The sequence below is a fragment of the Cyprinus carpio genome, chromosome A13, assembly GCF_018340385.1.
Source record: "Cyprinus carpio isolate SPL01 chromosome A13, ASM1834038v1, whole genome shotgun sequence".
Classification (NCBI taxonomy): Eukaryota; Metazoa; Chordata; class Actinopteri; order Cypriniformes; family Cyprinidae; genus Cyprinus; species Cyprinus carpio.
Genome location: NC_056584.1, coordinates 26,335,354 through 26,348,356, shown reverse-complemented (window position 1 = coordinate 26,348,356; position 13,003 = coordinate 26,335,354). Strand labels below are relative to the sequence as shown.

The 13,003-nt window shown below is 38.0% G+C and overlaps 1 protein-coding gene across 1 annotated transcript in view; it reads right to left on the bottom strand.

Annotated features, from left to right (window-relative positions):
• The window catches only part of LOC109065285, a 39,852-nt gene that overhangs the window by 920 nt on the left and 25,929 nt on the right, over positions 1–13,003 (bottom strand). Inside the window, exons 13-21 of the mRNA XM_042769615.1 lie at positions 9,596–9,697; positions 8,487–8,622; positions 8,279–8,372; positions 6,558–6,719; positions 5,183–5,335; positions 2,044–2,192; positions 1,701–1,830; positions 633–720; positions 185–367 (exon numbers count right to left, since the gene is read on the bottom strand). Coding sequence (XP_042625549.1) covers positions 185–367; positions 633–720; positions 1,701–1,830; positions 2,044–2,192; positions 5,183–5,335; positions 6,558–6,719; positions 8,279–8,372; positions 8,487–8,622; positions 9,596–9,697 — 1,197 coding nt within the window. The remainder of the gene's footprint in view (positions 1–184; positions 368–632; positions 721–1,700; positions 1,831–2,043; positions 2,193–5,182; positions 5,336–6,557; positions 6,720–8,278; positions 8,373–8,486; positions 8,623–9,595; positions 9,698–13,003) is intronic.

Genomic DNA, 13,003 nt, shown 5'->3' with positions numbered 1-13,003 from the left:
ACAGCAGCAAGATTGTTAGGAGAAAATGTGTAACTATTTTATTTTTTGCATTACAGCAGCAATTGCCTAATAATTTTACATGGTCCGTGTAATGAGCCTACGGTTTCTCTAGCAGTCCGGGGGGGGGGGGGGGTAAAAGGGGGGGGGGGGGGGGGGTGGGGGGGTGGGGGGCAGTACGCCGTACCTCCAGCGTGAGTCCCCTGTGTACTCCTGCAGGTCATACCAGACCGCCAGCGATCCGGGCTCACATCTCACAAGCCATCTCACTCTCCATCTCTCTAGCACATCTAAGCTGGCTGAGTTCGGACACAGCGCTGCTGCAGACACCCAATGCTCCATGCGCCGCTGACTGACACCATGGCAATGCCTGGGAAAACGTAGTAGGAGACGAATAGACAGAGAATAGTGAAATGCTTTATTCACCAAAGCATGTTTTTCTTGCTCACGGTCTGCCCTCAACCAGCAAACCAAAGTTTGCTAATTGTGATGATGATCCGTTTCCCTCCGACTCCTACTCACACCGGTGATTCAGCTCCTGTGATGCCCTCTGCGTCATGTGACCTGCGAGCGCGGCCCCTCTCCCTCGCCGCTGTCATGAGGCATCTCATTACAGCTTCTCTGAGACTCCTCACCTATGGGTCCCAATGGAGTTTCCATCAGGGGCTCTCATGTCCGCGTCACTCGGCAAGCCCAGAAGAGACGATCCAGAGATCAAGCTCACTGCACAGCGGCATGCGAAGAACCAGTTCAACAATGAATAAACCAAGAAATGAAAACCCAACGAGACCCGACTACTCTGAGTATGCATATGACACACCCTCTCTGGAATACTTGATTCTGATTGGTCGATCCTGCCATTCTGATCAAATATTTGTGTATAATGACACTTGACTGTATAATGAACAGTTTTTTCAAACACAGCTGTGCTGGTTTAATGTCTCAATACTTATCTATATCATACCTATCTATATAATAACATTATAATCCTAGTTCTAAAGTGCGCATAAATATACATGGTTAATAATATTCTGCCGTAATTTTCTTTAAAATTATAATTAACATTAAATCATATTATTATATATCATACTATTCTGATATATATATATACTTGGACTGTATATAGTTTTTTCCAACACATTGGTTGATGTTCAATACTTATATATATAGTATATATATAACATTATATCAGTTCTAAAGGTTTTATAAATATACATGTATAATAATCATTCTGTTAGTTACAACTTTAACTTATTAATACTATTATATATATTTAGTATTTATTTATATATATAGATTATCATATACGTTTATATTTTATTATTTATAATATGTAATGCAAATAAATGTGATCCAAGAGATAATCTTCCTTTAAGTATATATTGATTGGGGAAACCTAAATGGATGGAACCCTAGAGATGATGCTGACAATAATTCAGTCATTTTTTACAGTGCAGCTCATGGATTATTGGTCTTATTCTGCGGTTTGGAACCACGCAACCTTTCTGGTTATCACTAAACCACACCATCATGCTGCTAATATCAATGCTAGAAATGAGCGTTCAAATGCATGTGTTTGATTCCAAGCAAAGATGCATGAAACCTGCGCTGACAATGCAAGTCACTTTGCATAAATGCATCTGTCAAATGCTGTCAAATGCCATGAAACGTAAACGAACTGGAGAAAAAACGTATAAGCTAACCTGTACCAGGGTAGCTGTAGTGGACTTTCCTCGTAGCTCCACCTTCTCCAGGAACTCTTGTGAGCATTCGCGTGTCCTTCAGCTCTGAGCTCTGCTGGGTCAGTGCCATACTGCACACTGCTCCTGCAACCTGAAAGAACACCCACGCTTATACATCCCGAACACTGCCAGTGCAAACAACAATCTATCCATGATGAACCGGCGGTGGGGCACATACTTCTTTGCTCCACGTCCTTCAGGCGTGCAGGAAGACAGCTGAGTGCCCCTGAAGATGTCTTTGGACTGCTCAGATGATCTACTTCCTGTCTGAGGGGTCTGCAGCTCCAGACGTCTGGCCTCTTACGCTCCTGCTCCAGCTGGCAGCTCTCATTGCTCCGCCACGCTCACAGACCTCAGGGTATCCAGCCAGAGACGCCTGCCTGATGGTGCGCAGCTCACCCGCCTCCAACCAACCGCCTCCAGACGGGCCAGAGGACTGCCGCATCCGCACCACTGCCAATTCACAGCCAGGACAAATCTCACAATGATCAGTTAAGAGCAAAAAATGAGTTTACTCTGGATTTTGAAATCAAACTTTTAGTGAATATATAATTATGTTATTTTTGCTTATCTTTTTCATGTTGGCGTTTCGTTTGTGTTTGACTGACAGTGCACTATTTGTATTTATATGAATTTAACGTACATACTTTTGCATTGCTGACAGTTATTTTTCAAGATAATTAAGCGCTATTTCCATCAAAAATCAACCGTAATTGCAGCGACACATTTTATTTTAATTTTTATGCATTCCCCATTACATTTTCAAAAACTGTAATAAAGTTAAATATAACATCGCTAAAACAACAAAAATTGCAATTTATATGGTTTTTATTTATATTGGATAATATGAATCAGCATAAAGAAATATGTATGTCACAACACAACACACACACACACACACACACAACATTAACACACACATATATATAGTATATTATATAGATATTTATATTATAATAATATATATGTGTGTGTGTGTGTGTGTATATATATACTATATATATTGCCATACTTAGTGACAATTTTCTTCCACTGCAACCTGGTATACCATCAAACCTCTTGCCTGATACGTTTCCATGTTTCAATCCATTATTGTTAAACCAATTAATACGTTTTGCCATAAATTTTAAATTTCCACCACCGATCCCCACCACTGTCGATAACTGATTGACGATGATGTCACCACATTTATTCCACAGTACAAAAACCGACGAAAAACCGTAGTTCAATTCTCTAGCCCAACACACACAGAGACCGTCAGAAACGACACACAACCACCGCTAAAACTTCCCATTTCTTACTTCTGGTGTCCCCTTCTTACTGAGGACAGATGTTATCGAAACTTCTCCTCGCCAGCCATATCCTACAAACATGCCCTCTTTTAGAAACCATTCCCCTCACAACCCACCTCCTCCAAAGCCAATCTCTCCTACACTTTTACCAGCACATCACACAAAAATTTATCAACACGTCTATCCTCACAGGCACTAGACCCCACTGCATTGCAATGCAGCCTCGGTTAACCGTCACTGCTCCCGAGACACTCCCTACTGTACAATTAAACACACTTCACTCGTACAGATAGCTACAGACCATGTCTCTCGTCCTTCCATTCATAGCGCAAACCCTATCGAAGAGTTGTTTCACAACCAGATATCATTGTTGCTTTTCACAGAACTACCAAACGGATGCGACACCCAGTGCAGCGTTTCAGGAGTGGACATTCCAAATTAGCACTGCGCTACCGTCAGTCACGGAAAGCCGGCCGGATTGGCCAAAAGCTGCATTTCACAACATCATCAGTCTTATTCTGCTAGATCTATCTGCTGGCTTTTGACCAATGTCAATCATCAGATGCTGCCGTTCTGCCCTTGTGCATCACCTGGCATCTACTTAGGGAATTCAACTCGCTGGCGTTTGGAATCAAATCTCCTATGGGGGTCTTGCAGGGGGGCATTGGGGAGCGACGGTATCCAAAACGCACATCACCTTGACGACTGGGTGTCCCCAGGGATCAAGTTCGGGACCCTCCGCTTTCTCCACAGTACCACAACATTCATCACTGGGGTCCCATCATAACTAGAGGGACATGCTTACTCGTACCATTGCGATGCTGATGACACATAGCTCTATCTTTCATTTCATTCAACCAGATGATCCGCCATGGTCCAGCTGCATGGATCATCAGGCTTACTTGTCGCGTACAATCGCGGCACTGTGATCGAAAATGATTAGCTATCTTACAGTCAACCATCTGGCAAACTGAACTGAGCGTTTGCACTTCACTGCCACTCCAATCTCTACAGTACTGAATTTCCTCCATCCAGCTAGGTTCTTCTACAACTACTCCATCAACTTGGTTTCTATCTGAAATCTTTGGTGTAACCTTTGATGTCCAGCTGACCTTCAAAGACAAAATTTGCACCACGCACTGCTCCAATCTCGCAGGTTTGCATTGCACAACATCAGCAAGATCAGGCCCTTTCTAACAGAGCATGCTGCACAACTTCTTGTCCCAGGCCCTTGTCATTTCTAGGCTGGACTACTGCAATTAGCTCTTGTGGCTGGACTTCCATCAAGCACAATCAAACCTCTACAAAGGACTTCAGAATGCAGCGGCTTGCGATCCTGAGGGTCTTCATCAATCGAGCCCAAAAGAGCCCATGTTACACCTCTCTTTATCTCCTTGCACTGGCTACCGGTTGAGGCTTAGCTTCAAGTTCAAGACACCTTGATGACTTGCATATATAAACAGTCCACAGGCTCAGCACCCGCCTACTTCCACTTACTCTTATGAATCTACATACCCTCTAGAAGATCCGCAATTGGAGCAACGGCCTCGTGGTACCATCACAGAGAGTCACAAAAATCACTTTTTCCAGAACATGTTTCATTCACCATTCCTGGCTGGTGGAATGATCTTCCCCCCCCTATCCGGAATGCTGAATCCCACCTGACATTTTTCAAGCACAGCTGAAACTCATCTCTTTCGAAGCTACTTGACTTCATCATCACCAAAAAAAAAAAAAAATCTAAAAAAAAAAAAAAAAAATTTTCTTTCTCTTTATTTATTCCTTCTCTTTCTAGCTTGTACTTATTTGAACAATATGCTCTTACAAGCACTTTCTGTGTCTGGCCTCTTTAAGGTAGAATCGTTTCATGTGTCCCCCCTGTTGTGTTGCTTTAAGGAAAAAGAATCGCTTTAATGTGTCCTGTACATGTACCCAGAACAAGTGAGTCTGCTTGACACTGGATAAAAGTAGTCTGCAAATTGTCGGGGATACAGTACTCCACAGAGTGCTCCAGCGTGTAGTGAGCATTTCTAGGCATAAAAAATGGCATATTTTGCCTCAGTATATATACTGCACAATACTTTCTTTCAACAAGAGAAGCAATATACCATTCCAAACATTCATTCCAAGGAAATAACCAGATATATGTACCCCTGTAGTTGAGCTCCTCTGAGACCTTCAGGACCAGTCCGTTCCTCTCATGTCTTCTCTTCAGCTCGTCCCACAGTAACCCTCCAGCTGACTCCAGAAACTCCTGGATTGATGCTGCCCGGATGCTGATGCCCTCACCAGACTGTAACCCTCCTTTGGATGTGACAAAAAAAGAGTCTGGAGTTACAAGGTTTCAAATTTTAACTCCATCATACATATTTGTTAAATATATATATTCATACTTATTTTATATAATATGAATATATAATGTTTATAATAATTATTTTATTTTTATTTCTAAATTAATATGACTAAGTATAGTTTTAATAATATGTCATTTTCATTATGGTTTACAGAACTAATATTATTATTTTTTTTTATATTACATTCTTTTTTATAATATTTATCATTTATAATATACATTTTATATCATTGGCTACAGTATTTTCCAAATAAATTAACATATTTTTGCATGTGCTTATGTGTACTATATCAGTAGAGTTTTAATATAAATATAATTGATATAAATCAAATTAATAGTAATTGAATGCAATTAAAAATATATTAGTATTATTAGTCTAATGTCCGATATTTAATCAAAGTATGATTTGAATAAGTTTATTTTGTTATTAATGAGCATTAATAATGATTTTATAAAATTTTGAGTAATTATATTCATTTCAATACACATTTATCACTAGCAGGATTAATATACTATAAAGAAAACGTTTCCAGTTAAGGCAACCAGCATCAATCACTGAAGACATACATTTGGACAAAATACAACTAAAAAAACAATGCTAAAACAAACCACCACAAATAAAACTAAAAAACCCACCGAATTTATGTAATTAAATCAAAACATTACAACATATGGAATCACTAATTTTTTGAATATACGCTCCACTGAAATGAATTCACCAATTCCAAACACATTAAGTTGCTATAATTGTTATCTAAACATTACAACAATTATTTTCACTGATTACAGCAGAACTATGATCAAACACTCATAAAAATAGACATCAATTTCATTGCTGTAAGTGTAATTTATGATGTAAAATACGAGAAAGTATAAAAACAAAAAAAAAATCTAAAACAGAAGTTTGAGGATTTATTCTCAAAATGTAAGTGTGCAGTATTTCCGGAGCGTTGCACAACATTTATACTTATTCGGACAAAAAACAAAGTAGCTGCTTCTAAACTATAAGTTTTATACACAAAAAATATCTAAGGGTCATGTTTAATTTCCAGAATTACCTGCAGTACCCATGAGACATAACATTCGTTTTAGCATTTAGATGGAGGTTATCTAATTCAACAGCTGTGTTAGCGTTCAATAGCACGTGTAACCCCTCGCGACCCTCTCTTGAACCAACTCTAGGGGGGTCCTGGCTCTGTTGGCCAGGATATCCTGTTCCAGTGCGGCCTGGAACGCTCTTGGCTGCTTCGAAAACCGTTCGGGCGCCGGCCAAACTGCAGATGCTGATGTGGCCCATACGGCAACGCTGCTGTCTTTGAGCCAAGGGAGAGTAGTCTGTGGAGAATTACCAAGAGAACATGGAACACACAGACAGGGTTCTAATCCACATTAAACTGCTCAAGAGATGCACCTGTGACTCATTCCTATAGTTTAACACTTAGCATGACTTTCTCAGCTAACACACACAACACTCTCATCATGTAACACTCTAAAAAAACACAAATATGAAATATAGAAATAACCTATATTTACACTAGAACTATGTGCTTTGTAACTATATTTACAGTCAAGTTTATTGACATGAACTCTAATGATATTATTCTAAGTTTCAGCTATATAGTAATAACTTATTACCAGTAAGCAATTGGAATACTAAACAAAGTATAACTTTTCAAAAATAGTAATTCTTTTCTTGATTAATGCGACTATTAATGAAGTAGTTCAACAAAATTTATTTAATATGATAGTACATCAGTGTAACGATAGTCACTTCTTTATAATATTGCTATTATACTATATCCTATCTCTGTAAATATGTGAGGTTTCTATACATATAACTTTATTATAAAATACAAAAATGATGCTACATTTTTAATATCCTTATTAATTAAATAATATTCATATTTAGAAGTCTGATCGTCTACTTAAAGCTTAATAATATTAATTAAGCATAATTTATACGTCCAATAGTCAGTATGGTAAATGACAAATATGAACTAAGTTATTAATTTGGATAATGATAGTCACTTTTTAATCGTTACACCGTTATAATATAAAATTTGCCCTTGTTTTTACAATCAATAAGATATAGTTATATAATAAACAACACTGGATATAATTTTAAACTATATTGACGGCAACACGAACAACAGTCATAATGTTATTTTATTAGTTTACCTGATCTATATTTAAATACCAATATGATTTCTATTTAGTATAAGTATTACGTTATGCGGTAGTGGGAGGAAAACCGGGAAAAATTTGCGAAGATATTTTTAAAAACATTTTATTTTTTTTAATTTAACTAACCCTCGCTTAATTTATCCCGAAAGTTTTTTTTTTTTCTAAAACACAAAAGAACATATGTGCAAAAACTACTGAACATTCCCTAAGAAGCTATCATTATTTTAAAGCACCAAGCCTAGAATGCTTCATTGGCCATTATATATATTTTCATCATTCGAGAGGTTTTAGAAGCTAGAAGCTTGCGTTCTGGAAAATTTCCAGGATTGCTAATTGCAAAATGCAGATACCAAAGAAATTGCTACAGAAATCAATTTCGGTTCCTTAGCCAATCTTGAAGAATTGGCTAATCTCCAATCTCTTTCATCTGCGGCTTTGACCTGGGTTCTCACGCCTCTCTTTCTATTCTTAAAAAAAAAAGAAACACTTTTAGACTTAGTCATTTACACAAGTGCTGTTCGCCTTAACAATTAGCAAAAAGGACTTACACCAGCTTGCTCTATTCTTTTTCTAATTCTATCTGTTGCAGATTTATTATTATCAGAGAACTTAAAAAGAAAACTTTGCTATGGCGAAGACGCTTATCACTGTTACTGCCGGATTGAACGTTAAGTCAACTCGTGGAATGGTTTGGAGTTCTAAATAGGCACCTTGTCTGTTAGAGAAACGGTGATAGGGTTCTGGAGTTCGCGTTATGGAGCGATCCAGGTGGCTGCCGGCTCGGGCCTCCGCACGTTCCCTGTACTGTAAAGCACCACACAGGACCTCTATTTAGCACCAGTGCATCTTTAATTTGCATGCATGCAACAAATTTCCGAAAAGTGAAAATGTCAAACCTTTCAGTGGCTGTGACATCACTGGCAAGAAGGCATATGATGCATTTATCTCTCCTGCATCCCGGCTGTTTGACAGGGCTTTCCCGTAGGAATGCTCGGCGTCTCTTCCGGCAAACTTTTGCGGAGGTAAAACAAAAAGTGCGTGTTCATCCAGGACACTGCACATGATGTGTTTAAAGCATGCCTACAATGGAACCTTGGGTGCTGGTTTCAAAAACGGTTGTCCACATGATACTGTCCTGCGTCACACACCGCCATGAAAATTGAAACTGCGTGGTTGGCTGGTAACCGGGGTTGAATGATCAGCATGCGACGGTTGGACCATAATGCAGGACTAGTGTGGATGTACTGTTCCCAGACAGAAGCATTAAGGCAGTCATTGGGGAAATGCTATTCTGTATAATGCTAATGTAAAGCCCTGGTTCTGCATAGACAAGGATTCAAAATTGATATGAAGATGAAACCAATGAGCGCATAGCTTTATTGTGTAAAACTGATAAAATAATTGATGTAAGTTATTAAAATCTGATTCTAACGGGCTGACTTGGCCAAATACTTTGCAAAAAATAATAGCTCGGCAAGACACCGATGTAATCATTAACTATGGAACTAGTGTGATGGTAACTGTAGAACTTAGTTCAAGAAATTTTGAAGTTTAGACTTCAAACTGGAACTGTTCTGTGTTTAAAATCCCTTGTGAATTGAACTCTGTGAACAAAGTCATGTGTTTTTAGTGAACTTTTCTAACACTGCAGAAGGGCCGCCCTCAGGTGTTAGAGCCAGAACATTCTGGAAGATTTACCACACACACAAGCTGATCCTCATTATTAGCAAAGACCCCTATTTTTTAATTAAGGATTATTCTGGGCATTACAAACTCTCAGTATGAACCGCACCAGAAGCAGGGAAGAGTTTTCACAGCAAAGCTGATGGCTAAGTTCTTGTGTAATGGTGGAGTTATAATTTACCCGTTGCAGAGACGGTGAACTTTGGATGCGTATGAAAGCGATGTGTGGCTGCTGGACTCGGGGCCTCGGCACGTTAAACGCTGTAAAGCACCTCACACAGGGGACATATATGATCTTTTACTCTGCATGCATGCAAACTAGACCTCCGAAGTGAAAATGTCACCTTTCAGTGGCTGTGACATCACTCGGCACAGGCACGCGTGCATCTCTCCTGCATCCCGGCTGTCTGAGGGCTTCCCGCAGTGCTTCGGCGTCTCCTCCCGGCCTGCGGATGGAAAACACAAGGTGCGTGTTCATCCAGCAGACACTGATGTGTTTAAGCGCCTACAATGGACCCTTCTTTAAAAATGGACCCTTGTGTACGGTGGTCCACATGATACATGGCGCGTCACACGACCGCCCTGATACCTGCGTGGTTGGCTGGTAAACCGGGTTGAATAAGCAAGCGTTGGAGGTAAGTGACAGTGTTGGATGTAATCCCAGATAAAGTCAGTCATTTTTTATTTTTAATTTGGGAAAGTTACAGTGAGCAGCGCTGTTCAACAGGCTCCAACGTCACATGAGGAGGCTACTGGGGAAAATAATTATTCTGTATATCGCCGTCATGTCTCGAGTAGAAGGTCTCTGCGTATTTCATGAAACAGGTACATCACTGTGAACAACATGATACTCTAATCATGTAACACTACACTAGCACTCGCAAGTTTGAATGGAAATAAATTTATTATTTTTCAAACATTGATGCTTCCAAGTTATTACAATTAATTCTTAACATTTATTCTAGACTTAAATACTTCTATATTAGATTACTATTATTCTTTTATTATTCTTATTATGATTAATATTTTTAAAGAAATTATTTGCTTCTTCTGCTAAGGTTAATCAATTAAATTCTAAAATGTATTCTATTCTCCTACACACATATTATTATTATTATTATTATTATTATTATATGACAGCATTTATACTGTGTAGTTAACTCATTAATATTAAAATAAATTATTTCCTTTAAGCATTGTCATTTATTCTAAATTGATAAAATTATCATGTAAGATCATGTTATTTATTATATACTGACACATTACACATTATGAATATTATATTTTTAATCAACCTAAATGTAATATAAATAAGTTATAATAATATAAGACAACCAAATTTAGTATGTCGGTTTATTACAAAATATCATTGATTTATTTTATATATGTGAATTTTATAATTTGCTATTTTTCATTATAACATTCAGATTTTGGCAATAATATAATGAATTTAAATTAAATAAAAATTCAGGATTATCGGGTATCCATTAAAAAATTGAATAATTTCTAATAACAGTGTTATTATTATTATTTTATAATATTAGAACTGTTTATATTAAAGTATAAAGTATTACGGTTTCACAAATATGAAGCACATAACGGTTTCTGCAACATGATAATATTCGAGACAATGCTTCTACAGATCACTGAAGACTTAAGAAACATCGAAGACTGAGTAATGATGGTGAAAATCAGCTTTGATCACATAAATTTAAAATTTTAATATACATTTACATTAGAAAACAGCTATATAAATTATAATAATTTTTACATTATTACTGTTTTTACTGTATTTTTGGAATGGTACTATACTTAAAACAAATGTTCACCTACAAATGTTAATTCTGAGGACAGAAAAAGTTTGATTTAACTGACCGTGGTTATGCATCTTCAAATGAAGCTGCAAATGAGATCTGAAAAGAAATACTTTCAGTGGATAATGATTTAAATTTCAACCTTTTTCCTTTAAAAACAAACTTATCATATGGCTTGACTATACAGAGTAGGTCAAATTAATAATGTGATTATTAAATCCAATTAAATATCTGCCATTAAATATGCCAATCCCACTTTATAGTGCAAATATAAAACGATTCTATGAATGCTTTCAAGAGAAGAGAGAAAAAAATGTTATTGACCAGGACATGGAAAGTGAAAATAATAACTGCAAAATCAAGCAAAAACTTCGACAACGCTTTCTTTTCACACGGACCAAAACCGTTTTTTTCTGCACGGCACCCAATCGGCTCATTTCTGCTTTTATGGCGGCATATGAATCTGATCTGGGCATTCTCTGATTATGAGCTCGGGATGAATGAGTCAGAGTTTGCAGGAGAGAGAAACGCATGCTTCCGGAGAGGAAAGAAAGAAACAGTCATCTGAGAAAGTGGCCACTTAGGAGAGCACAGCAAATTTAAAGGGGGGCCCCTAAGCGCATGTATAAAACAGCACGCCACGCCAAAGAGTGCAAAGCCTCCAGTTTAATCGCGACAACAACGGCACGTTATCAGGGCTATTCCTGACATCAAGCCTTGAATAACAATTACATTCCGCATCACGCTCCGACATCATCTCCTCCACATGCCTGCTTCAGATCAGTCCAGAGCTTTTATCCAAAACTCCCGGCTCCTTCTCCTGCACTCGATGACAACTGAAGGGACAATGAATTATGTCACCGAAGGGCTCTCGAATGGATTACCCAGCTCTGTATTTCATCAGCCTTCTGCCTGGAGTGATGTCAGCCAAAACGCTCATCGTAGCACATATGAAGCTTGTGGCGGCTGCATCGGGGAGCCATTAGGCAGAAATACAGGGCCTCTTCGTCATGTTTAATCATCACTAAACAAGAAGTCTTGGTTTCTTCACACACACACACACACACACACACACACACACACACACACACACACACACACACACACACACACACACACACACACACACACACACACACACACACACAATTTCACAGACACACACACTCACACAGACACACACTCACAGACACACACACACAGAGACACACACACACACACACAGACACAGACACACACACAGACACACTCACCAACGGATGGATATGGACGCTCATAATGTGTAAAAATACACAGGTTTTAGACCTTTTTGAGCTGAAACCATCTTCAACTAATCCAGGGTAGTTGGTCGCTGTTGTTTTGGGCACTTTATTTGACCAGCTAAACACCAGCCTTGACCTATGGAAGCATAAGCTCACCACTGAATACAATAAAAAAAAGGTTATTGCGACTTTTTATCTCATAATTCTGACTTTTTTTGTCACAGAATTGTGAGATATTATCTATATATATTCTATTATATAAAGATATTATCTATTATATATTAACTAGCAATTGCAAGTTAAAAGTTCAATTTTTAGGGGACAGATATGTTCTCAGAATTGCAAGTTTATATCTCACAATTATGATATTTTAACTCGCAGTTTATATCACACAATTAAAAAAACAAAATGCCTCAGAACTGAGAACAAAAATTCTAGAATGGCTTAATGCCTTATGAGAAAAAAAAAAAAAATTTTAGAACGCAGTTTTTGTTGATATTTGGAATTAGGTCAGATTGCCAATAAAAAACCTGCTTTTTTAAACCATATTCAGCAGCAATTTAAGAGGCGAAACGCACGATTTGGTCCGAAACAGAATTGATTCCTCTTTACGGTGTCTTGAGCTTGAACGGACACACACAAAAAAAGCTCTGACAGGATTAATCAGATTTTGCTA